Raw genomic sequence first — 12929 nt, 5'->3', positions numbered from 1 at the left:
GCTAGTGCACGGCAACGGGCAATACTAGCCTGCTAATAAAACAGTCTTACCAACTCCACAGTACACCCGAGGCAAATCAACAATAACGCCAGATGGTCGATGTAAATGTCTGTGTTGATAGAATAATGTTAGAAATAAAACCAACCTTGCATTGCATTGCATTTTGAGGGACTTGCTGTGTCTCAGCAGCAGTGTTATGTTCCTGGTAGTTTGCTGCGGCAGCGGCGGACTGATACCTAGGTTAAATTCCGCTGCTGCTGAGAAAGTAGTTCCTCAAAATGCAATGATTCATGTGATGCAAGGTTAGTTTTATTTCTAACATTATTCTATCAACACAGACATTTACATTTATAGTCTGGCGTTATGATTTATTTACCTCAGGTGTACTGTGGAGTGAGTAAGACTGTTTTATTAGCAGGCTAGTATTGCCCGTTGCCGTGCGCTAGCTAAGCATGAGTGAACTCTGCAACTAGAAGGACTGAATGAAATGTGTTGAAAACTGTCTCCAATGATAAAGAACACCAAGGCTAACTTGGGAATCAGGCCCTATGTCCAAAATTTCGAACTACCCCTTTAAGTAAGTGTTGATTGATTAGGAGTGCCTCTTTGATCACAAATGCACAGGATTGTACCTACTAGTTCCTCATGGCTGTTGTAATCGGCCATGATGAACTAGTCGTGATCCAAAGTTCATTCACAAATTTTAAAATGAACTAGTTCAGTTAAACGTTCATAATTCAGAACATTATTTTTTTTCCCGGTATTTTGAACATTGAGCCCCCTTTCTGGTTTGTCTAGGATGAAATAGAGTGGTTGAATCTAGGATCGTAGCGAAATACAGTTTATATCGTGTTTTATTGCACATTTAGCGCATTTTGTAAATCCCATTGATTTCTGTTGGAAGACTCATTGCTTGTTGGGGGGGTGTTCCCGTTTGGTTGTGGTCTTTTCGGTTCTAGCCCTACTGTTGGGACGGAGAGCCAAGTGAAAAGACTATAACCAAACGTAAACAGCCCCCCTTTCCGTTTCCGGCCAACAAGCAATGATTCTAGGAGGTATTTTAGTCCGCTGATCGAGCCAGAGAGCTAACGTTATCGATTGTACATATTTATAATTTGAAATTCGTACCAGACTTTATACCACAGATATTCTAGGGTCTATAGCACATAACCGCTTTGTCTGATTATAGTTGAATTCATTTTTCAAAATTTACCAGCTCTTGTTTTGAAGAATAATCACCGCGCCATTCATTTCAATGGGAATCGCGACGGTCTATACTTTCAACATAAAGTGTACATATTTATAATTTGAAATTCGTCCCAGCCTTCATACCACAGATACGATAGGGTCTATAGCATATAACCGCGTTTTCTATTTACAGTTTAATGTAACAGTAATGTGACAACACCACAACTGTATATTAACCACACGGAGATAACATGGCAACCGGTCAAACAAATTTTCTTTTGGCGATCATTCTGCGCGCGCATCCGCCGTGTTGATAAACAAATAATCCCCCTATTGAACGAAGTTAAACCGAGTGAGCGTGCTAATCACAGACACCAGAATGAACGAGTTCACAGTAACGTTCATCAGGCATTAATACGGTACATTCAGTTCACGTTCGCCCAAAATATGAACGAGTTCATGAACTATCGTTCAATGAACGAGTTCAGGCACAACACTGAGTGCAGTGATCAATAGTTGTTGTTAATAATGAATATTTTGATGTACCACAATTATCTTCAAAAACAAGGTCTAACTATGTCTGCTTTGAGTCATAATGAGGGGAATTGATCTACTCCTATTACAATTACAAAACTTAAAAACGACATTATCATAATTTCATTTGAATACCTGACATAATCTGATGTAATTTGCATGCATTGAAAAGAAAAGATGGAGGCTGTCAACAATTAGTAATAGGTTTAAATCCATCCATTTTATCTCCTTACATGACTTGCCTTTTAATTATCTATACTTTCCACTCACTCTTGTTTTAAAGAAAATAAAGATTATTATTATTATTATTATTAAGAAGGATTTACATTTTACATTTACATTTAGGTCATTTAGCAGACGCTTTTATCCAAAGCGACTTACAGTAAGTGCATTTGTTACAATAAGTACATTTGTCATAAGAAGTGAAACAATATATCGCTGTCGGTACAGTAAAGGTGTTCATAGAACCAAGTGCAAGTATTACAATCGCTAGGCTAACCCATTCCCCGTGTAAAGCAATGATAGCAGCTACTGTAGATGCTACACAATTAAGTACCTTGAATAAGTGCAATGTACAAGTGCCAGGACGTACAACATTCAATGGTGGCTGTGCATTGGTTTCTATGCAGAGTCGAGGTGAACTCTGAACAGGTGAGTTTTGAGTCTTTTGCGGAAGCTGGTGAGCGACTCTGCGATCCTGACATCGGTAGGGAGCTCGTTTCACCACTGAGGTCCCAAAACAGAGAAAAGTTGTGACTTCGCTGATCGAACTTTGCTTGCTCTTAGCGATGGCGGTACCAGACGTCCAGCTGAGGTAGTTGAGTGGAGGGATCGAGCTGGGGTGTGTGGCTTTACTAATGCTTGGAGGTAGGCAGGGGCAGTTCCATCGACTGCCTTGTATGCCAGTACAATCATCTTGAATCTGATGCGAGCTATTACAGGGAGCCAGTGGAGGTCTCGGAAGAGGGGGGTTACATGTGAGAACTTTGGTAGGTTGAACACGTGGCGCGCTGCCGCATTCTGGATGCGCTGCAAGGGTTTAATCGCAGAGGCAGGGAGTCCAGCCAGGAGCGAGTTGCAGTAGTCGAGGCGGGAGATGACCAGTGATTGGACTAGAAGCTGAGCTGCTTCCCTTGTGAGGAAGGGCCGGATCCTGCGGATGTTGTAAAGTGCAAATCTGCAGGATCGGGCCACCGCAATGATGTTTGCGGTGCAGCATAACTGATTGTCCAACACTACACCGAGGTTTTTCGCATTTGGAGAAGGAGATACAGTGATGTTCTCAACAGTGACCAGTTAGTCCATGTGTGGGCAATCTTTCCCTGGTATTAGGAGGAGCTCAGTTCTTGTTGAGGTTAAGCCTCAGGTGATGGGCAGTTGTCCAGGTGCTGACTTCTGCCATGGATGCATACTTTGCATACTTTTCTTTGTGATTGTTGGAATTCTTATTGTTTAGCCAGAATCTCAATGTCCAAGAAACTACAAGCAAACTTTGTAAGATCACTATTTTATCTATATTTTATGTCACCTTAGTAAAGGTGCTTGCACACCGCCGTGCGGCAACCGCCTTTATAACCGCCTCGCTGCCGGAGGGTTCAGCGCGGCGGTGTGAAGGGCCAGGCGTTTTCAAAAGCGGCGGCTGCCGCCGAAAGTTTCAGCATGGGGAAAGCTGAGCGGTAGGGCAAAATCTGTCCGCGTTCACGTGAGCGACAAACGCTTCCTTGTCTACAGCCGCTTTTGTAACCGCCTCCCCTCTGCCGCCCTTCCCTCAATGAAATGAATGGAGGCGGCGAGTTGCCGTGTGGCAGTGTGAAAGCAGCTTAAGAACTCAAGGGCTCTTTATGGTTCCACGTTGACGCAACGCATGGGGGTTACGGACCCGTTACTTCCTTGCGGACCCTCCTTGCGTCCACCACAAGGGCCTGACGTGTTCCTCCCAAAAATTGTAACCTTGCGTTGAGGCGATGCAGCTGCAAGGGCTGTGATTGGTCCGCTAACTACATCATTTCCGTCAATACGCTTTGTATGTTAAAAATCAATGGCAAAACATGTAACTTTTTCCTTCATAACTGAACTTTTTTTTTTTTACTCGATAGCATACCGTAAAGACGTTTTGTATAAGGTCATCATAGACTTTGAATATAATGACCAGAATGGACTACGACGATCACTAGCAGCCTATCTTCTGTTTTTGTTGCACATTGTTTGAGTCATACTGAGCTTTCAAGTTGCTAGAATCCGTACCATACCTTAATCAAAAAGTCTAGACCAATTGGTAAGTAATAGAATTCACAGACAAAGACCAACTCTTTGTTCTCTCTTTACCCTGGACATGCATAACGACATGTAAACCCGAGGCAGAACCATAAAGGTTCACGACTACGTCAAAGGGACTGCGTGGTCATTGCGTTGTGTGAACGTTGAACAATAATCAGCCCTTTACTGCACCCTTCAACTTGGAGACATGGTTCTTGTTGTTCTTGTGTACCTCTGGTTAACCAAATTCAAAGGGATTTATTGTCATGGAAACACCATTGGACTTGCATTTACATTTACAATTCCAAATCACAAAAATGAAAAAAGGATGCAAAAATAAGTTGAAAACACAAAAATGAAATACTCCAAACACAATAGACTAATAATTAATTAATTAAAGGGGAGTGTGGGGTAAGATAGAGCCAGTGGGTAAGTTGATCCGACCCCTTTATTAAGGTAAGGGTACGCATTTGTTGTCATTTGACCATCAATTCAGGAAGCACCCATCATTTATATCTGGCTGTGATGGAGGGAAGCACATGGTAAAGTTGCAAGTATGTTTTTTTTTAACAATAAACTTTGCTTGTCAAAGTAAGTTTTTAAAGGTCCCATGACATGCCACCAGGTGGTGGTGTGATTAGCCGTTAAAAGCCATTTTGAAAATCTGCCCCTTGAAAGGCTTGAAAGGCTAAACATATTCACACCTGGTGGCATGTCATGGGACCTTTAACATATACGGTATAATGAATGCTTGTCAAAGCAAATTTATCCACGTGTAAAAATATGTCATTCATGTCTGGGATTTGCCATGGTATATAACCATGGGAATAATTTTGAGATTAAAGACTAGCCCTGAATGTTAAACTAGGCAATTTTCCCCATAATCGTGGCTGTAGGGAAAATTAAGCAACACGTTGTGGGGTAAGTTGAGCCAAGTCGTTCAACTTACTCCCACCATGATGTTCTGAAGTTAAGTCTCTAAAGTTTAAAGTGGTATTTCAATGTAGTATTACTCAACTGATTTGGTTTTTCATATTTTAAACATTATGGAAAAGCTATCATGCCAAGAATGAGCGAGAAAAGAGCTGGAGAGAGAAGCCACTGATGTCAAGGGTGGGAATCCATCAGGGAAGTGGCAAAATACAGAAATATTGACAAGTTGTATATTGTTTAAAGTTACCTGAAGCAAATATATAAGACTATTTGGAAAAGGAAAATATATTCAACTTGAAAAAGTAAATTGTTAAATTAATCCCCAGACGGCTCAATTTACCCCTATTTTGGGGCAAGTTGAGCAACAGCACCACGTTATTTTGAAAAGTCATATTTTCACAGACCTATGTCATAGATGCAATGTTATCATTTTAATTGATAGGGGACATCCTGAAATAAAGGTAGATGTTTTCATTCACTTCTTTAATTTTTTCTTGCCTAGAGGACAACATGAGTAAAAATTGGCTCATCTTACCCCACTCTCTCCCATGCTGTGAAAAAGTATTTGACTAAGACTATAGAACCATCGCTCATTCTCTGGTCCTCAGTCGTCGTCTTCGTCCCAGGAACGGCTCCACCAGCTGCCCTACCAGCCCACGCAGGACGAGCTCCACTTCCTGTTCAAGCACTTCCGCAGCTCTGAGAGCGTAAACGATGACGACGGGCGGCCCTCCCCCTTCATGCGGCCACGGTCCCGCAGCCTCAGGTACAAACCAACCAATCAACTAGCTAGTCCCCGCACCAACCTCGTATACACACCAATCAACCACCTAGTCAGGCTACTTTATAGATGACACGGGCCATGTCAGCATTCTCATCCTCCTCGACCTCACAGCTGCCTTTGATACTGTTTGCCGTAGCCACCTGTAACCAGGTTAGAAACCCTGCATGGTATCACTGGGGTTACATTGTCCTGGTTCAAATCATACGTTACTGAGAGAAGAACGTTTGTTTCCATTGGGAACTTCAAATCTGCTTATTCACCCCTTTCACATGGTGTCCCCCAGGGTTCTGTCCTTGGCCTCCTGCTGATCATAATCTACATCTTTAATCTCAGCTGTATGATAGAAAACTGAATTTCCACTGCTATGCAGATGACACTCAGATTTACTTTCACATCAAGCCTGCCCGTAATAATCATTATCCAACCTGGTCGGCTGCTTGAATGCCATTACCACCTGGATGACTCAAAATTTCCTCAAACTCAATCAAGATAAGGCAAAAGCTATTCTCATTTCCGCCCCTACCATTCTAAAAAATAGAGCATCTTCAGATATCTATCCCTTGCTATTTCACTATCACCTCTTCTGCAGTAAAAAATCAGGGCATGATACTGGATTCTACTCTCATTTGATTCACACATCAAAACTATCACCATAACATCCTTCTTCCATCTAAAAAACAACTCCAAACTCCGCCTCTCCCTTTACTCATATTTATGTATTCATAACATCAAGGCTTGACTACTGCAATGCTCTACTGTATGGCATCTCAGCTAAGACCTTAACTAGGCTTCAGTATGTCCAAAACTCTGCTGCAATGCTACTCACCTGCAACAGGCCCTGGGATCACATCACTCCAGTCCTCCAACAGTTGCATTGGCTCCCTTTCACTACCATATTCAATACAAAATCCTTCTGCTTGTCTTTAAATCTCTTCATGATCTGGCCCAATCCTATCTATCAAACCTCCTTACCCTTTACCAGCCAACCCGCACCCTTCGTTCCTCAGATGCATTTCTCTTAGCACTCCCCTCATCCCGGCTTTGCTGCATGGGTGACGGGTCCTTCAGTGTGGCAGGCCCCAAACTCTGGAATGCACTGCCGGCTGGAATGCATTGTAATGTGCCAAAGCACAACAATATCCACTTTTAAAACTCAGTTAAAAACGTATATTTTTAGTACAGCTTTCCTTTTCACCTCCTGAATCCACTTACACTAGCTCTTTTGATTTTCCCCTGTTTTACTTTTTTCATCTATACATCTTTAAATGTACCCAGCTTGTGTCCATGTCCGTCCTGTCCCGCATTTGCTTAATGTTAGCCACTTCCATTGACTTGCAGAGGTACAGTGACCTGTTCGAGTGAGGGATTACACTGTGAATTTCCGATGTGTTCCAAAATGTTGCTTATTCAAAATTAGTGACAGAGATAATTCAGCTGTGTGATTGGTTAGAGATGGCCCTCTGCCCGAGCTGAATGAAGAGTTTCGAAAAACTGACAGGGCAGAGTTACTTGCGTTCAAATGGCATGAATCAAGAGTTCAATGCTAAGGCCGACAAAATGACACATCTACAACCAAAAACAGACCATACAGTAATCTCTCCGTCCATTTAAACCTGTGCATTTAGATCAGAAAAATTTGGTTGTCAAGTGTAGACGCTGGTAATGTAATGTAATCTGACCCTAAAGTGAACAAACAAACGTTTGTGGCAGGTGCCCCTCCATATCCTTTAGTGCTTGCAGACTTGCACTAAGCGGCAATCGGACAACCAAGATGGCTACTATTTGAAAAAGACCATTGAAATTGGAAATGCTACAAAACCTGTCTATCAAACCAGCTTAAAAAAATGTGTTGCGTTACTGCCTTAAGTCTGAGGAGGTCGGTGAGCCAGGTGAAGGTTTGAAGCCTGCCGTAAGCTAGCCCTCTCTCTATGTACGTATAGATTTTTGGTCCTTATTTGGTGTTGACTGTAAAGCCTCTCCAACAAGGGTGACAGGATACCCATGTACCCAACAGTGAAGATGCATGTGACTTGTTGAGTTTTGGGGTGGGGTAAACCTAGCTAAAAGGATTACAGATTAGCTCCTGTGCATAACAGATGTGTTTGCTATTGCTGCTGTCTGTGTCAAACTTATTTAATACTATTTATTTGGGCACAGCAGGATTTCCTGAAGGCAAAAGGGAACAGAAATAATACCAAACAAACAAAAAAGGGGCTTTTCAACGTTGGCTGAACTGCTTTTATTTGTCAGAGTATTGATTTGAAATATCAAGGACAATATTGATTTATTAATAGCAATTGGTAAGTCCAACTTAAATCAGATCCATATGAACCAAGATGACACACACACACACACACACACACACCCTTCTACAATGTCTCTGTTGGAGGAAAGCCGGTTTGTTGTTCTGAGCTCCTGTGTCTTTACGCAACACATGGTAGATAAGTGTTCCACATCTTACAGAACCCTCTACCTCACCCGGACGGACCTGCCACACTATCACAACACTATACAGGTAGGATTTGGGGTCCCTCTATCTGTCCTCCACCAATTTGTCAGGCATGCTACTCTTTGCTGCAACAGCAATGGGCTTTATAAACCTAGTAGTCATCTTGGTTCCAAACTGAACCAAGACATCGGAACTTATGCCTCTTTTCAATCGAAAGCACGTTGTGTTTCCATCTAGAATATTACCTCTTCAACGTGGGCGGGTCGCATAACACGCATGTGCGAAACTGCGCATGCTTATCCACACGACACATAAACAGACAGGGCTACACAAAGGACCGTCTCCACCTCTGTCACGGTCCACAGCGTGTTCGCACGCGCTGATCCTGCGGTGTTCAATAATCAATCACTATTGTTTGACTGAAGGCTGATGCTAGTGTAAAGATGCCGGTGCCGGTCGAAAATGGAATCCATGCTGAAATCGCACCCCATCTCCGCGTGAACGCACTTTTGCTTATTTCGTCTGTGCTTTCTAGGGTCACATCATGCATACACGTATGACTTGTAAACTATTACGTATTTTAGTGCCCTCAGAGTTCATTTTTGTGAATGTGACATCTTACATTGTGGGTCGCCTATAAAATGTAACATCTCTGTGACAAGTTGCTCCTCTTGTGATGATATGATATAAACACTGCTATAATGCGGAGAGGGGGTGCGATTTCAGATGGGGAATCCATTTTCGGCACAACACCTGGTGTCAGGTGTCAGGCTTGGACGTCACGCTCATCCAGTGGCGTCACTCTCTGGCCAATCAGTGGCCAGCAGCCTGTTTACGTCACACAAAAGTATCGGATCAGCTTTCATGGAACCTCGACGGAGGTGAGACTAAAGAAGTAGCAGGTACCAGGTAACAGAAACCACAATTTGGCAATGGAAACGCAAAAAAAGGCAGGTCGAGGCCAAATGAGCTGGTAAGGGGGCATATGAGGGCCACTAGGTAAATAAGGCCTATAGCAGTAGCAGTGCCTGCCTTCTTTCCAGCGTTGATAGGGGGTGGCTCAAGCTCTTACAACATTACCATGCTGTGCGTAGGCGTGTTAGAAAGCACAACCACAGGGACGCTGCTTATGCGCCGGAGTATGGGCTGGGGGTGGGTAGTCTAACAAATCAGACATGCTCAATTCTTTGTGAACCGCACATTTCATTTTCTTTAATTTCAAAATCTTTCTACGGGCGTTTCATGGAATGGGTCTCTACCGGATACAACCCGATCTGCGGAACCACAACAAACAGGATTTGGCTGACAATTCATTTCGGATCCAGAAGAGGGCCGATAACATAGACGATATGGTTGTTTATTGTTTAAAAGGATCCTCATTAGTTGTCAACAAAGTGGGACGAGCTAGTCTTCATGGGGTCCACACAGAAAGACACAAAACAACAATACACATGATCATAATTCAGGTAACAATGATAATCTAAAAGCAGTAAAGCATTATAAACATCATCAGAAATTATACAGAAAAAGCTATTACATTCATGGGTATTACAATAATTATTGCATTCATACAGTAGGTATGTCCATTCCCTACTCACAAATTGAAATATGCATTCTCAAATGGTACTTGAAAGATACTTTGCTATTCAATTTACGTATATTCAGTAGGCAATTGTTCCAATGATTGATGTCATGATCGATAACTTCTCTTTAAAGCATTTGTTTTGAACTTGATAGCATGATCTGGCCATCATTGGCTGACCTAGTCAAATGAGAATGAACCTGAATACATCTAACAATTTGGTTATATAAGAAAACTTGTTGAGAAGAGAAGACAGTGTCTTTGAAAAATTTAGTCGTATTGAAAACCAGCCTGTTCTCTACCATTAAAGGAGAAATCCGGATCTGGGATATGTTTAGTATGATAACGAGATGGAATGTTCGTTTGGGAGCAAAAAAGCATATATAGACGCATTCTTAAGTTGACTGTTTTTAGCCGATTCTAACAAACGCTATAAACTTAGAACGATAGGGGCATGTCTCATGGTAAAAACTAAATCGCTATTTTAAACCACTTACAAGGCTGGAAGTAGCCCGACGCCTCTTTGGTAGTATAAGGGTCTCTTAACATATAAAACGAGGCATTGATAACTTTGTGAGTGTACGGATTGTTTGTTAAAGGAGACAAATTATGGTGTTTTTCCAACAAATAAACAGTGTTTGAGTTCCAGAAATTCGTTCATTAATTCCTTTACACCAGGGGTGCTCACACTTTTTCAGCATGCAAGCTACTTATAAAAGTCAAAATGATCTACCTACTACAAAAATGCCAAACATATTTATTCATGAATATATTGAGAATTCTCTATATGTACAATGTATGGTGATGTCCCTTGCATAACAGCATGAGCCCATATTGCACAACACAACACAATTAACCATTTACATTTTTTGTCATTACCTTATTCTGATGACTTGCACTGAATGGAATCAGCCAGGGATGCATAGTCCGGACAGTAGCTGCTGACAGCCAGCCTCAAGCAGACTTCCAAATGATCAGTTATGGTGGAACGGTACTTGGACTTAATGATCTTCATGTGGGAAAAGGCTGACTCACATAAATAAGTGGAGCCAAATAAAGCAGTCAAGGAGGTAGCACATTTCCTCATATTGGGGTACTTTTCCTCTGTGAGTAAGTTCCAGAACTCTCCATGAGCTCTGGACTTCAGCTGAATGTCTGCTTGTAATGTCAAAATCTCATCTTCCACTCCAGAAGAGTTCAGGTGAAACAGTGTTGAAATTTTTGATGCGAGTGAATCAACCTCAGCATCTTCCCGAAAAGGATAGCACATGAATGTAGCGACTGGCTCGAGCAAAGAAAAGTCTTGAAAGCGTTTGTCAAACTCTGACAGACATTTGTCAATCTGCTCTGTGTAGCGTGCACTGTCAAGTTGCACACAGGCTTTCCCTTGCATCTCCAGCTCTGACGCCAGGTTCTGGACGTTTGCCAAATCATGGCGCCGCAGCTTTGAGGAGAGATGTTGCATCTTTAGTTTGAACGCATTTACTGAGCTGATCATATTAATCACTGTTTTGTCCTTTCCCTGCAGCTCTAGACTATGGTCATTACATAGGTTTGTCAGATCAGTTAAAAATGCCAAGTCTAACAGCCACTGACCGTCATTTAGTTGCTTGTATTCTGCATGTCCAGCTACACGGAAAAACTCCTTAATCTCCGGACAGAGCTCTCGAAATCTTTGCAGGAATTTCCCTCGACTAAGCCATCTCACGTCAGTGTGTAGCAACAACTCAGAGTGGTCGCAGTCAGATGTGCACGGAATAGCCGTCTTTGAAGAGATCTGGCGCGAATAGAACAGGCGATCTTCATTGCCACATCCATGATCTCTTTCATGTTGATCATTTTAGCGCATAACGCTTGTTGGTGTATTATGCAGTGGTAATTCAGGAAGTCCGGGAAAGCATCGTCCTCCCTGCAATTGGCAATAACTCCATTCACACGGCCAAGCATTGCGGGTGCTCCATCCGTGGTGATGGACACCAATTTGTGTACTGGGAGCTGGGTTTTCGTGATAAAGTTATTGAAAGACTGAAATATATCCTCTCCTCGCGTGTGTTCTTTCATGGGCAGTAGTGTTAACAGCTCCTCTTTTGCAATCATGTCAGTAAACACCATCCGAATAAAAATGCACAACTGGGCTGTGTCACTCACGTCCGTAGATTCGTCCAACTGCAGTGAGACGCACTCGCAATCTGCGATGTCCTTCCAAAGTTGCTGCGTCAAATCCTCGGCCATGGCTTCACTGCGCCGTGTAACTGTACTTCTTGACAGCTGGAGAGCTTTGATCGAAGATAATATTTCTGCCTTGTTTTTAAAGTCTCGGAACAATGAGTCAGCTGCTTCAACGAATGCCTCTTTTACCATCCCTCCGTCTTGGAAGGACTTCTTGTTCTTAATGATTAAGTGGCTCACCCGGAACGATGCTTCGGTGGCGGCTTTGGCTTTTGAAGTTAGCTGTGAGAAAAGTGACTGCTGTCCGGACAACTGGCATTTTAGTTCCTTCACGTTTCTCATCCTCAGCTCGCTTTTCGGCGGGAAGTTGGTGTCATAGTTTTTATGAGCAGTCCGAAAATGCCGCTCCACATTTCCCTTCTTCGGTATTGCAATGGTAGACTGGCAGATGAGGCAAACACACTTCGAAAATGACATAGTGAAAAAAAAACTCCTCCTCCCATTCCGTATGAAAGTGATACGTTTTTGGCTTCTTACTCGGTCCAGCTCCCCCACTCATTTTTATACCCTTTCTTAAGATTAAGAGAAAAAATGAGGGCTAAAAATTGGAGGCTAACTAGGCAACTCGCAAGCTTTTTTTTAATTTTCCCGCACTTAGTGCCGTTGTTTGCGCATGCGCAAATTTCATGATAATAGGCTGACGTCTATTTTTTAATGGGGATTTTTGTTTTCCTTCAATGCCATGCGATCTACCCACACTACCTTTGCGATCGACCGGTCGATCGCGATCGACGTATTGGGCACCCCTGCTTTACACATACCCATACGCGTGCCTGCATTCATTCATTCTTTTTAACACTCATTCACGGTTAAACCATGTTTTCTCATTATCAAATACTCATCAACCCTAAAAGTTATGGGCTTGTACACGATGTCTGTGTCAAGAAAATATGTGTTTGCTGTACGGTGTTTGCAGATGCATTGATTTAAAAGTACAACTTATTACCGCTGTATCAGCTGTTCTTTCCCAAATA

The 12929-nt window shown here is 42.5% G+C and overlaps 1 protein-coding gene across 7 annotated transcripts in view; it reads left to right on the top strand.

Annotated features, from left to right (window-relative positions):
- Nucleotides 1-12929, top strand: part of LOC307078113 (microtubule-associated serine/threonine-protein kinase 3-like) — a 119042-nt gene that overhangs the window by 19921 nt on the left and 86192 nt on the right. For 4 of the 7 annotated variants that reach the window (XM_079739728.1, XM_079739730.1, XM_079739732.1 and 1 more), the window contains one exon: nucleotides 5520-5677. In XM_079739728.1, the coding sequence (XP_079595854.1) occupies nucleotides 5520-5677 (158 nt within the window). Of the gene's footprint in view, nucleotides 1-5519; nucleotides 5678-8158; nucleotides 8211-12929 lie in introns of all 7 variants that reach the window. The other 3 variants (XM_079739734.1, XM_079739733.1, XM_079739729.1) reach the window with 3 other exon arrangements.

This window comes from Pollachius pollachius, assembly GCF_949987615.1.
Source record: "Pollachius pollachius genome assembly, chromosome: 7".
In the NCBI taxonomy this organism is placed as follows: Eukaryota; Metazoa; Chordata; class Actinopteri; order Gadiformes; family Gadidae; genus Pollachius; species Pollachius pollachius.
Note: the sequence above shows the minus strand (reverse complement) of the source record. Positions and strands in the feature narration are given on the sequence as shown.